At 38.8% G+C, this 14,064-nt stretch overlaps 1 protein-coding gene across 1 annotated transcript in view; it reads right to left on the reverse strand.

The window, feature by feature from the left end:
- Nucleotides 1–358: 358 nt before the first annotated feature.
- SI (sucrase-isomaltase (alpha-glucosidase)) overlaps nt 359–14,064 on the reverse strand; it is a 50,594-nt gene continuing 36,888 nt past the window's right edge. Inside the window, exons 36-47 of the mRNA XM_014938791.1 lie at nt 13,172–13,310; nt 9,866–9,999; nt 9,398–9,432; nt 9,190–9,306; nt 7,646–7,794; nt 6,613–6,697; nt 6,461–6,517; nt 5,711–5,835; nt 5,340–5,428; nt 3,959–4,008; nt 1,691–1,861; nt 359–421 (exon numbers count right to left, since the gene is read on the reverse strand). Coding sequence (XP_014794277.1) covers nt 359–421; nt 1,691–1,861; nt 3,959–4,008; nt 5,340–5,428; nt 5,711–5,835; nt 6,461–6,517; nt 6,613–6,697; nt 7,646–7,794; nt 9,190–9,306; nt 9,398–9,432; nt 9,866–9,999; nt 13,172–13,310 — 1,214 coding nt within the window. The remainder of the gene's footprint in view (nt 422–1,690; nt 1,862–3,958; nt 4,009–5,339; nt 5,429–5,710; nt 5,836–6,460; nt 6,518–6,612; nt 6,698–7,645; nt 7,795–9,189; nt 9,307–9,397; nt 9,433–9,865; nt 10,000–13,171; nt 13,311–14,064) is intronic.

Below are 14,064 nucleotides of genomic sequence, written 5' to 3' on the forward strand. Positions count from 1 at the left end.
CTTTACCAATCTGTTTAGATCATATGCTGCACTCTTGGGATACAAAAAGTCTTTAACATTAATTACTATTATAGTAAACATACCACAACATTTCCTTCAGTGAAATAAGCACTCAGAGACCAACATTCATTAGTTAAACTTGAAACTTCAGGTTTAATTGTACAACTTTAGATCAAAACACTGGGGAACACAAATGCCTGGCTGAAGTCATGCAAAAAACCAGCCCTTAAAATTATGTCTTTATAGTAAAAACTACTCTAAGATGACAAAGAGGCACTTTGCAAGTTGAAAAACTGAAAGATGGTTTTAAAAGAATGAGGAAATTCAACAGTATGGCCAATGCTGTTCTGCGGGCATTTTAGCTCCACTGCACAGTGTAGTCTTTGCCTAATGCAAGTTGAAGATTGGTAATTCTCAGGAGCTGTGAAAAAAAACAAACAAAAAGAAAAATTATTAACTCTGCCCTGAAGATCCACTGCTTTTTTCTGTCTTCGATAGAGAATATTGTGGCTACTTATTTTAGGTTACAAGAATTTATTGCTCTTCCTTTACTTTTGTATTTGTGTCACTATAAATACAATTTAAGCAGCATAGGTTTGGGATGTCTGGTGATGAGGCTGTGATCCTTTCCCTTCATTCAGAGGCCCTTTTAGAACTGAGATTCTTTGTATTTTAGAAAAGAAAGGATTTTTTTTTTTTAAAAGAAGCAAAACTTAGAAAATATTATAATTCAGCTGTGCATATGAATGCTCTTTTTTTTTTTCCATCCAAAAGTCAACAGCAGAATGAAATACATTTTTAACAATTACATTTTTAACTCCTGTTTTTGACTATGTACAGAACTTATGTAGTTCTGGCTTTCCACTGAAAGAGAAGAAAAACTAAGACTCAGTGGAATACTGAGTTTCGAGGGCAGGGTAGTAAGATCCCAGTAACAGAAGAGGTCAGGCAGTTTCCCTCCGCCCAAAAGATGGCAAGACTCAACACCAGTTCTGTTCATGTTTGAAAGATGCTCCACAGCAGTAATGCCTTGAGTGGCAATACAATTACATACATTTATTTCAGCTACCTTTAGGAGGGCTTAACTTGATTGCCTGGGGAGGCAGAAGGGGAGGAACGTCCTGGACAGGCAGATGGAAACCCTGGTGCTCTGAGGTTGGTGGAAGGTGCACCGATAACTTTATCTAAAGTGGGTTTTGACTCATACATGTAGGTGCCCTGTGCTGCAGTGCCTCCCGCCAAAATGGGACATGACAGAATAAGAAATGGTGGGAGGCAAACAGAGCTGGGAAATGAAAATGTTGTTAGACACGACTGACAACAACAGGGTCATGGAGAGACTGTGAAAAAATCCTTGCAGTTACTTTTCGTTCCTTCAAATCTCACAGGTTACCAGTCAGCTATTAGGAAGAGCAGAAACCAAGCACAAACCCAAATCTATCACTTTTCCAATGTCAGAAGTGGTTTAGATTCCTTGACTGTAATTTCTGTGCTTAAAAACTCTATCACACTTACTGCACGCTATTTGCTATATATTAATGCATTATACAGTCGGTACCTGATAGTAGCTTATGTATCTTGCTGAAATATATTTTAATATATGGTATTACAGCTGAGAGCTGACTCTGCCAAGGTTTCAGAGCACATACACAGTTGTGAAGGTGGCATTACACTGCAAATGGCATCTCACCTTCTTGGCGCCATCGTAGTTCATGGTGTGATGTGATGTAATGGGCCCGCTGTTCTGAGATACGGTCACCTGCTGAACGTTGGTGGGCACCCCCAGGACTTTAATCTCAGTAAACATTAAGTTGTTCTTCTCAGTGTAACCGTCATGCAAAACCTTGATATCTAAAACATTCTGAAAGGAAAATTAAAAAAAATAATAATTGGAGATTTTCATAAGACTGCTACAAACCCACTTGAGCTTTTCACCTGCTTTCCTCACTTGCTTTTTAATTTTTTTTAAATACTCGACTGTTGGTATTTATTTTCCAAATGTCAAAGACTTCAGTTTTCTTCACCTTGTTAATCTGGCTAGATCCTGGGCTCTGCTGTGGTTTTAGTTGCCACTCAGCGGGTGGATGTGAGGAGTGAAGGAAGAAGATGCCTGACATGGGAGGCAAGTGCTGCATGGACAAACCCTCCATCACTGTCACAGCCTTGTCTCCTGGCTTCCATGAGGCCTCATCCAGGCTCTGTTCTCCTGCATAATGCCTTCCCAGAACAGCTCCTCCACCCCAGCATCTCCCTCAGCTCTCACAGACCCCCCCTCATTTCCAGCTGGCTGTGATTTTAATTAGATTATGGGCACGCTGTTGTTTTCAGGTGTGCCCAGGTCCAGCAGGTCTCCAGAGAGCAAATGCTGTGTTGAGCAGCCCAGAGATGGTGCCTGCTGGTTCACAGCCCAACTGTGATCCCTTGCAATTGTGCTATGATATAATTCTGCATATTTAGTGCTTAGAGGGTATTACTTTCAGTGTATTTTTCACTGTTGGTTGATTCAACACCTCTTTAATTACACTTTTCCTTACCAACTTTCTGCAAGAGCAGGAAAAGGTGTATTTATTTTATAATCTCCTTGCAACTGCAAATACTGAATATTAGCAAAACAAACTTCTTTTCCTTAGCAATTAACATTCAATTATTTGACAAAGACAGAATTAAATGAGAAGAAAGAACAGCATAGATAAAATTAGAAGACATTCTGGGACCCTGGAAAACTAATGAAATAACAGTGTATTTTCTATTGCAATAGAAAAAGCATTTCTTTTAAACTCAAAGTCTGTATAATTACAGTCTCATTTAATTCCAGATACTCAACTGGTTAAGATAAAAATTGAAACCTGACATCCTAAAAATGCCAGTACTTAAACACTCGTGTTCATTGACTTCATTACCCAGGAATGCATGCCAGGTTTTCTGTGCTGAGGAATAAAGAGAAAGAGGAATCCTGAACTGAGGTGGTGACTCCACACCACGCAGAGCTGTGGCTGGGACTGAGCTGCTTTCCCTGCTCTCCCATCAGCTGCCCCTCGCAGGCATGGACACAGCAGCTAAAGCCACCTTCTCTTATGGGATGCGAGAGGTTTCTATGGAATACATTGACTGGGGTCAATGCGCCCATCCTAGGACTGGGACTCAAGTTTGTGGCTCAACCACAAACAGATCTCTGGTTTGTCATCAATGGGAACACGTGAGTAGGACCCATGAACAGGGCAGGTCCTGTTCCTCCTCTTTGCCATTTTAGAGAGTGATTTCTTTTGTGGTTGCCAAAAGCTGTGTTTTCCACTACTTCCTCCCAGAACTAAGATTGCACACAATAAATACATTCTACAGTGAACATGGACAAATGCACTGCTAACAGGAATGCCCTCCTCCTCTTTGGAGCAGCAACATAGCTTGATCCTTGTTAGGAAGGAATAGCAAGAAGGACCCTGAAAGTGCAAAATGGATTCTGAAGAATTCTAGGTGTCTATTCCTGAGAAGAAACCCAGATCCTTTGCTGGGCAGAGGTGTATCTCTGGAGCTGTAAGCCAGGATCAAAGCGTCCTGTCTGCAACCTCCAGCTTCTTTCTCATCAGAAAGGGCTGGTTTTCCTGGCACAGCTGTTCTGACCCATCTACATGCTCCAGATGTTCTGCATTGATATATCCTTTCATTTTATAGAAATCATTTATGAAAGAAGCTTGTACTTTCAGAATTATATCAGAAATTACAATGCCATAAATATACACCCTATTTAACAATGCCCTGAAACTGGTATCTTCAGAATCATTCTTAAATTTGTTCTTAACACAATTTAATCATATTACTTGTAATCTATTAGATCGTGAGCACAAATTAATGTTACGATGTGATAACTAGACATTAGGAAGTCCCAAATTAAAATACCTATAGTTAAAAATATAATAAGCACCTATAGTGATTATTCAGAAACTGTGATAGCATTACATACCTGATTAGCTGTAAATGATGTTAGCAGATACACACCATCTTCATATGCATCTGTTAAAAAGAAAGAATAAAAAAAAGTGCATTTGGTACTCCCCTTAGGTAACACATTGTCAAAATTTCAATTCAAGAATTCTCTCCATATACTATCCACAAATATATGGCATGTCTATCTGTAAATAAATACAGAACAGCTCTTTATTTCCAGAAGACACATACTTTTAGACATAGAATACTTTCTTATAAGACTGACTGCTATTTAAATGAGGCCGAAATAAGAACATTTTAGAGGTAAGATAGAAAAGGCAGCAAACAACCAGCATTAGGAAGAGCAAGGGTGTTAAGATCAGCAAGAGAAAAATGTTTCTCACTGGAGAAGGCATGGGAGTCTTTTCCCACACCCACCTCTGTTCACTGTCCAATTACACATGACCATGATAGACATTGATGCTTCTTTGAAATCGCTGTTGTATATTTTATCATTCTATAATTCAGCACTAAACACACTCAAAAGCAGTTCTGATAATCACAAGCATTGTAGGTCCTTGCCTTTCTGCACTGCCAAAAGGAGATCAGAGGCATCCTGGTGAGATGCACCTTGTAATCTGTGCTGATTTCACTTATCATCAGACTTCCAGAAACACAGCCATCACTTCTGAATTCTGGTGCTAACAGGCAGTGGGGTATGGGAGGCACCTCAAAAGACACTAACAGCATCCTGCAAAGTTCCCTACACATCATTATGCAAAATAACACCATTTTCTGCATTACTTGCAGTAATCTCAGGTGATGGCTTTTTGCTATTACGAGGGTAATACACTCTGGATGAAAAGGATAAGTGACTTAAATGTTGAGGAAATTAGTTAAAACTTTCCACAGCATCTATGCTTTTAATGCTAATCTGAAGGTTTAATTTTAGTTTTGTCTCTGAAGACATGTTCAGATGTGTCCTCTAGAAATGTGCTTGCTTTGGCCAGAGTCCATCATTTCCACCTGTTCCTATTGCTCCTCCTCAAACACCCCCCACAACATTGAAGATTTCTAAGGCAGAAGGAACCCCCAGCTCTTCTTTTCCAAAGTGATGGAAAAGTGATGCAGTTTCTTACAGCTCAGTTTCCACTGTGACAACTGTGTTATTGTTATAAACTGCAGGCAGAAAAGCTCAAAACTCAGCTACTGAGCACTATTTGCTTTTCAAGGACTGCTGTAATTTGTTTCATCTCTCCCCAGTTCGTATCCTTGGTTTTTGTCTTGTCTTTTTTCATTTGGGCTTTGAATATCTCCAGGAGTTGAGGCTCCAGAGCCTCTCTGGGCAACCTCCTGCAGTGCTCGACCACCCTCAGAGCAAAAAGGGATTTTATGAAGGCAAGAAGCATCATACATACCAATGCGAACCCCATCGTCCCAATAAAGGTGTCCTTCTGCAAACAGAGTGTCACTCAAAGCTACAGTGAGTCCCATCGGGTTTTTCCGGCTATGGGAAACAAAAGAATGTGTCCTCAATTTCCTCAGCTAATCACATTTCATATTTATCAAATGTTAGAAATTTTATAAGAAAGATTGCATGCCACTCAACTGATCTCCTGTACTCATTTTCCTAAGACCATACTATATTCTAAGGAGACCATTAGGAAGTAACCAAAAAGGAAAACCATCCATAAATTCCAGTGCTCTCATACATGTAGCTTCTTTGAGGACTGGTGGTATTTATATGTAACTGGGCAAAAACAAATTTTAATTTTTCAGTTAATTTTACCTGTAAAAAGTTGTATTAGCAGGACTTTGCCAAGCAAGGATGTATCCACCTCGGATATGCAGGTTGATATGGTCCAAAGGAGCAGGTAAATCTCTGAATTGTCCCCTAAAGCCGATATCTTCATCCTATTTAGGAAAAAATAAAAATGCTTACTACTGAGTTGACCTCATTTTACAGGGTTTTTTAGAATTAAATGATCCTTTTTTGCTAGACAAATTAATTAAGAGTTGTTAATGCAAGAGCAACTACATAATATTTTTAAGAGAAAACACTGTAATTCTGTATCTATAAAAGATTGGCTTGACCACAGCTGAACAAAAGTGGCCAGTCAGGTGAAATGTGAACTTGTGATGCCTGCTCTTTCGCTTAGCAAAGCTTTCCTTATTTCCAACATCCCTTACAAAGACATTGTAAGACAAAGTTAATAGAAGAACTTCAAATTAATGGTATTATTTCACCTTTACCCTAACCGTGGTCATGATATTAGATGTTGTTATACAGGAATCAAGGAGTTTTTATCAGCTAAGAAGAACTGATACTGAATGCAAGGTTGTAAAAGGGAGAGAGAGGGTTTGCACCTCACCACCCCTCCCAGCACACTGTTACATTGCTAAGAACTGATACTGAATGCAAGGTTGTGAAAGGGAGAGAGAAGGTTTGCACCTCACCACCCCTCCCAGCACACCCAGCTGCTGTCTGAACAGCACTGTGAAGAAGACATATAACACATAATTTTTAAAAATTACTTACTGTGTAGTAATCATACCAGCGGGCATTGGGTAAGTATGCATTCACTGTAACAGTGTTCTGGAATTAAACATACATGTTTTAGGTACCTTAAATCAAAAAGCGAGTTTTAGCTAAAGTTACTTAAATATTTACACAAGTGCTTAAAAATATACCTGGCGCATCACAGGGCTGATGAGCAGTGCAGGTCCCCAGAGGAATTGCTCATATATTTCCCAGGTTGTTCTGTCTTCCACAAACCTGCAAGTTAACAGAATAATGACTAGACATCGGGTGGCGAACTTTTCCAAAGTGTTCCTTCTTTATGTTATTTTTGTCAGTAATTGAATCTACTATTCCTGTTATCTACTATTTCCTTATCTTTATTCTAATATTAATAATTCATAGATCAATTAATGCTTGCCAGGAATGCATAAAGATCCTAATGTGAAAATCATTAGAGGAATGCAAGGTATTACTTAGCTTTCTATTTTTTGCCATTTCTTTGTGTTTGCTTTGCAGTGTATTTAGATCACCAAACCCAGAAGATCCATTGTGCTTGGCTCATATGAGCAATAGTAAGATTTGGTTATGGACAGACTGGGAACCACTTTCTAATTTCTGCTACTTTTTTCTTAGATAGTTGCTTTGAAAAAAGCAAGTCAATACATGCAAACAACTCAGTGTTCCTCAGCCTAGATATGCATGTAGATAGTAGACCACATCTTTTAATAGACGGAGTTAAAGCTTTTGCAGGTACTGCCCTTCCTGACCAGGAACAAAGAAGGCTTTATGTGTCTAACAACATTTAAAAATATCAGCTTGGACACACACAAAAAAGCAATTTTTTGCTACAAAACTTGCATGATTTGTGGCAGAATTCGCATTTTTTTGGGGGGTGGGGAGTGAGTGATTCTATGTATGCCCAGCATAAGATGCAACTTTTTCATTTTTTTGCTCTTAAAGAGGTTAAGGGTGAGCATTAAAATTTGTTTCACTCCTAGAGCAGCAAATGTTTAATTATGTAGAGTGAAAAAAGGAAAAATAGCGCTTTTCAAGTAAGACTTGGTATTAAAAGCTTCTCTTCTCGTCTTGTGCTTTTTTTTTTTTAAATAAAAATTGCTGTAACTAAGAGAAAATTTTGTTGTTAGGAGGATTGTAAATTTTAATGGGAATTCCTGATAAGGAGAGCAAAGGAGTCATACATACTCATGGAGCATGGGGCGGATCACGGTGCTGCCATGGGCGTGTGCATCATGCATTAATGTGTAGAGATAAGGTAACAAGGTGTATCTTATATTCAACACATTCCTGGAAATCTCGTGAAATGTTGAGTTCCAGGAAGCAGGATCTTGCCTCTGAAAGAGAAGAGACCGCTGTTAGTCATCCTGGATTGTTTTGGTTGAAAAAGCTAAAATAAAGAAACAAACAAAGAAAAGTAAAAAAAATTTGCTAATGTTACAAGACACTTCAAATTTAGCATGTCTTGTCTTTCACTTTATGTTTCTCTCCAGATTTCATATAACCTATTAACACTAGCAATTACCAAAATGTGTGTCAAAATCTACATAGCAAGACAAAGCCAAGGAAATTTCTCCTCTGAACCGGAGCACCTTTATTTATTTATTCTTCAATTAAGGACTAAGTGACACTACAAACAGAAGGTATCACTGTCAGCCCTAGGGAGGGAACTAGACAAAGGGCAGGTGAGAAAAACCTCCGTGGGGGGTGTACTGTAAAAAATGTCTCCTGCACAGTATCCCCAAGGCATGACACATCCCAATGTACATAATTTATTATCCCTCTTTTCTGCAGGGCAGCTCTCAGGACCTGCAAGAAGAGACTGAGACACTAATGACTGATGTCAGGGAGCACTTCCCATCTTTATTAAATGTATTGAACAATACCTTGGCAAATTGGGTAAGACTGGAAGCAACATGATAACCCTGCATCTGCATTTTTAAAGGCTTTAAAAGTCCTATCGAGAGGTGTGCCGCTGCAAGATAAAGCACGCAGTTTTTGAAAAGGAGACTTTAATCCATTAGATATATACCTTATAAATAGCTCTACTCCGCTAGACCTGAAGTTTTCACTGAAGTAGAAGTGCTGTTTCTTTTTTTTATTTATTTATTTTTCCAGTTATCGTGTTTTACAGCTTTCTACAATATAGTCCTTAGCCAGCACAGACCTACTTTTAGGCCATTGTTTTCCTTTACTCTTTCAAGAAATACAGTATCTGATGCAAATGTGCAAAGCACAGAAATTGCCAAGTCTTACTCCAGAATCTTATTACACTCTTCCATTTCTCATTTGTTGTATAATTATGGACAATTAGGGCTCAGAGCATCAAGGTCAGTTTTGCTCCTTTCAGTACACTTGCCATGGAAGTGCTCTATTTTAGTCTTTCTGGTGTAGTGCGATCAAATAAAAATGGCATACAGGGAAAAATATGTAGGATTTTGATTGAGTCAAAGTGAACTTAGAATATGCTTCCTTCGAGTGGTCTGAATCCCAGAGCAGCTGCTCTCTGGGCATAAAACCTCCCAGGTGAAGGGGAGGCTCACTGCAGAGCTAGTATATAAATAAAGACAATTTTGATTTGATAACGAGCCAAACGCGTTCTTTTCTTGCCCATTTTCCTTGGAATGTACTGGGTTTTGGAGCCAGGTCAGCTTGTATGATGTTCTGGCTGATCTCTGTGTGTGTTTTGCAAAACCTCAGCTCCTAAGAACCATTAAAAAATTGCAACTCACCTTTGTTCCTTTCTCATTGTGATTCCTGGAATATGGGTAAAATGCACCCAGCTGCATCCAGCGAAGACACAGCTCATACTCTGAGTCGTTGAAGAAGCCACAGATATCGGCTCCTGTCTGAAAGTTTAAAAACAATCCAATTGAAATACTATAAATTGTGGTACAGCATCAAGATAATGAAACGTAAGGTAATAAATCACTAACTTACATAAGATATTCCAAAGAGACTGAACTCCATCATACCTGAAAGGAAGAATAATTCAACATTACTAGCTGGGGTTTTTCCCCCCTTTGGTATGCTAATAGTTATATAGGTAATACGTATTTTAATGCTGAATGAGAAGAAGAAAAAAAAAACCCAAACACAAATCCCACATTTTTCTCTAATGTGTAATGTTTTTCTCCTACAGAAAGTGATAGGAGCTGGTTGGTCAGGAGAAAAGACAGAAATGAGTAGCAGGACACAGGGCATGAAGACGGCAAGTCCCAAAGGAATAAAAGAGCTCCCAGCACCCAGTACAGAATTGAAGTAAGAAAAAAAACACAAAACATTTCAGTTGCAGAACTAAAGGGCTTATTTCAGATAAAAACGCCCAAATACTAAAAGCAATTAGGTAAAGAGAAAGAAATAACCGCACACAGTAAATTGCATACAGATCCTTTTCTTTCTACGCACCAATAACAGATTTAGTGAGCTGATCCCAAGCTGCAGTGTTGTCACCCAGCCAGTGTCCTGCCCATCTTCCGCTACTGGGATACGTGGAACGGGCGATGACAATCCCACGCTCCCCGGTGGCGTTCTGCAAAGCACTGACATTGAAAAGAGACAAAAAAAAAAAAAAAAAAAAACCACAAACAAAAGCAGAAAACAAACCCCTCACCACACACAGATGTTAACAATCTCTAGTCTAAAGCAGACAGCACAACATGCATGACTATGCATACATTCAATCCAGATGTGCTTTTTTTATAGGAATTCACCTGTGATTCACACACACATTGAAAGTCAGCAGTGTCAGTCAACCTGTCACTGGGAAGACAAGTGGCAAAACAAGGAGGTGCTAAAATACAGATTTCCAGCTCAAACTAATTGCTGTGTGGGAAAATACAAATGTAGCCCAACTTGCACATTTTCTAAGGATTTCACAATGTGGTTCAGGGCATGTCATTCCTTTCATAAAGTGCATGGAAACTTGCAGCAGCAGTGGAAAACAATTTAACAAAACTAATACTAAAAAGATCATAGGGAGAAAATAGAGGTGCTAGGAGTATTGGGCTCTAGTTGCCAAAAAGATACTGGAAAAAAAGACATGGATCTGTAGTGACTTCAGAAACAGCTAGATGATGTGATAATAAAGTGACTAACATGAATTTGTCTAAAAGCAAGGATATTAAGTCAGTGTTTTTTCAGCTCAGCGCAGGTAACAGGCCTCACAGCTAAGGAGTGACTACCAATGTGTGTGACTACCTTGGCATCAGCCTCATCACATTAGCTTCCTCATAAGCAGAAGAGATTTTGACCAGAGGTTAGTAATTTTTGAGGGTATTGGTACTTCTCTTTCCCAAATTAGGAAAAAAACTTCCAGGGCGGGAAACATATAGGCACTTGGGTTTGGGGGATGGAAGGGCAAGGACTGTCATGGAATTTTCAAGATGCACTGGCACTAAAAACCAACAACCTTACTCAGAACCATTGCTGTTGGGAAGGGACATGGCGACTTGCCAATGATTCAGAAGAGCTCCTGAGGCCCCCAGGGTATGAGCATGAATGAGTTGGATAAAGAACTGAGTCACCAATTAATCAATCACATTACCTCAAATAATTTAAAAACCCAATAATTTTTTTTTAAATAAAACCTTTGCCATTGTGACAAAAGTATTTGCAAAAGTAACCAAGTAACCTCTAGGGGAAAAAATAAATAATTAGCTGAGTGCAGGGGAATTTATACTTTCTAGATGCCCATCTAAGAGTACAAGCACCTTTCTCTGCAGCATATGCTGTTGGTTTGTGCTATGTGACTGGGATGGATGCTTTACTGCTCCACTTTCTTAGAACAATTCCTTTGCAGCCATGCACACCTGTTGTGAATCATTGCAACAAAATACTAAATCACAATCGTAGTTAGAAAGCTACACTGATTAACTCACACTGCTCTCCACGGCCAGCCCCACAGTAATCGCTCAAACAGTTGCTTCAGTAAGGCACTACTTAACTTATTTTTCTACAGGATTTGCTTCCATGACACTATAATTACAGCAAAAAATACACATCACTTAAACTACCGTAGCAATTAAATGAGACTAATGTGCTGTAATTATTTCTTCCAAGCAAACAGTAAGTTTCCTAGTATCTTTTATTTCTTTGTAATGTACTATCACACGTTTTCAGCCTCTGCCTGGTTTACCTCACTTCAATGATGCTTTGGAAACTGCAGCTAAAACATCAAATGTAAAGGAATTGTATGTTTTATGTAGAACTGCTCAAGGATGAGCCACGGCCTGAGTGTGAAATTACATCACTGCATAATGATATAATATTAATTACATTCAGTTGCACAATTACTCCTTCAGTAAGTACCAAAGAACAAATTGGTAGCTGAGATATATGTACACTGACAGTATATATATATATTTTTAAACTCACATTTATCTATAAATTTCATATGTGAGAATATCTGTATAAGCTCTGCAATTTATCACAGATGTCTCCGTTATGGTCGCTCTCCAAACAGAAGGAAACATTTCGCTACATTTCAGTTCATACCTACTACACAGAAAGGACGGCGATATCCCTTTTCCTGCTCAATATTGTCTGCTTACACTGCCCAAATCACATGTAATTTCACTGACACAAGAGGTATCAGACGTTCCTTCCTGTCCTGTCAGCAATTTCACTCCTGCCTTGACTGGCAGAGCTGCGATGGCACGTTGCCAGATACAACATCCACTCAGTCACAAATCCACACAGCCCTGACATTTTCTTTCTTTATGGTAATATCAAAGTTACCAAGGGCTTTAAGGTCATTAAGACTTATAAGGAAACACAGTTTCCTTGCTCACTCGTTGAATTGGAAATGAAACAGCTCAGATATATTATCATTAGATCAGACGTTATCTAAAGCAGGCTGGGGTACTATTCAGAAAGGAACAGATAACAACCTCTGCTGGGGAAGGGAGAAAATAAGTTCTTCAGTGTAAAGCCTTATGCACACACCTTGCATTTAAAAGCCACTGTTTTCACTTTTCATTACTACTAAATCTGTTTTCAATAGAGGACATAGGGGAGCCCTTCTTAAATTACCCTTGTTAAAAAACTATATTCATTTTTCCTCAGTACATACAGAGCATAAGGTGAAAACAAGATCAATCCTAGGAGTAACCCAGGCTACCCCAGCAAAACCTAGAAACAAACAGTATTTTATTTTTTAATTACAGTAATTATGTGAGACTATCATTGAGTAATTAGTGTTCCCAACAGCTGATTAAAATGGTCTGACCTGGTCTCCATTCTGCCTTGGGAACGAATACCCAAGCAGTGTCTTTTGACTGACTTTTGGCATTTACGATGGAGAGCATTGCCCCAGGACAGCCCTGGTGCCTGTCTCCTAATAGAGATCTCTGCTGCAAATGCAACATGTTGTGTTTGAATGTGTTGGGAGAAGGAAACACTCAAGGGTGAGTAACTACCTCCTGAGGCTCCCAGCGCCCTGCCTGCAGCAGGAGCCAGGTCACTGCAGTCATTGAGCAGTGATGGGACGGAAATAACACCAACTGCAAGAGCTCTGGCACTGCTGCTCTAACTTCTGACCACCAAACTCCACTTCCAACCAAAGTGAAGAATCAATGATAGTACAATCAAAAAAAGGATTTCTCAGGCAAGTTAAATGAACTAGTGAAAGTTTTGACCATAACAATGTAGAAAGAGGATATTCGTCTGCAACATATTTTGGAAACACAAACAAAGAGTGCAAATGTCACTTACTCTAGGGTAGGTTTTGTTTGTGACCATCCATAAAGACTGTGGACATCATAGTGTCTAACTGGGGTACCGTCTGCAAGATATTGTTGACCTTCCATGCATGGAGTTTTGAAACTTAATCCTTCTGACCGGTATCCCAAATCTAACAGGAAGGGAACAAAAATATTAATTTCTAATAATGAATAAGCAATAATGATCTTAGTTACTTTTTCTTAATTTTCATAATTTCTTTGGCATTCACTCTGTTTTAGACATATTTACTAAAATATTTACTAAAAATTGCATTTCCAAAATGGAATATTTCTAGTATTCCTGTCCAGACATCTGGGTGTATGAGTGTGTTACTAGCCCAGTTACAGACGCTCTTGCTGAAGAGGCTCAAAAAGTAAACAGAGTTTATCCCAATTCAGAAGACACTACAAATCATAAACATTGCCATAACATCCATATAAATAGAAAAATGGCTGTGGCAGAGGGTACAGGCTGAGTCTGAATATTAACTTCCTGACAATTCCAGAGAAACTGTTCTTAATATCTGAAGACAAGTCTAAGCAACAGGTATATGCTAATAAATATTTGCTAATTAATACTACTTTACACCAGTACTTAAGTAAAGCCAGGCTAAGAAAGCTAAGTATTTCAAGTATTTGACTGTACAGCAATATGGTAATGAGAGGAGACACAAGGATATTTTCTAAATTTTAAATTAATTGCATTACTCAGCTGAGAAAGCTCCAAAACAGAGAACTACGTTCTCTCCCATGTGTAAAATAACTTTATTTTTTAAAAGTGCCATGCAGTTACTGCGCCTACTGAAATAGATGGAGTTGAAATGCGCCCATAGTCTCAGAAATAAATGGCCACTTTCAGTTAGGAGTTGTGGTTTTATATACATA

The sequence above is a fragment of the Calidris pugnax genome, unplaced genomic scaffold, assembly GCF_001431845.1.
Source record: "Calidris pugnax isolate Ruff unplaced genomic scaffold, ASM143184v1 scaffold52, whole genome shotgun sequence".
In the NCBI taxonomy this organism is placed as follows: Eukaryota; Metazoa; Chordata; class Aves; order Charadriiformes; family Scolopacidae; genus Calidris; species Calidris pugnax.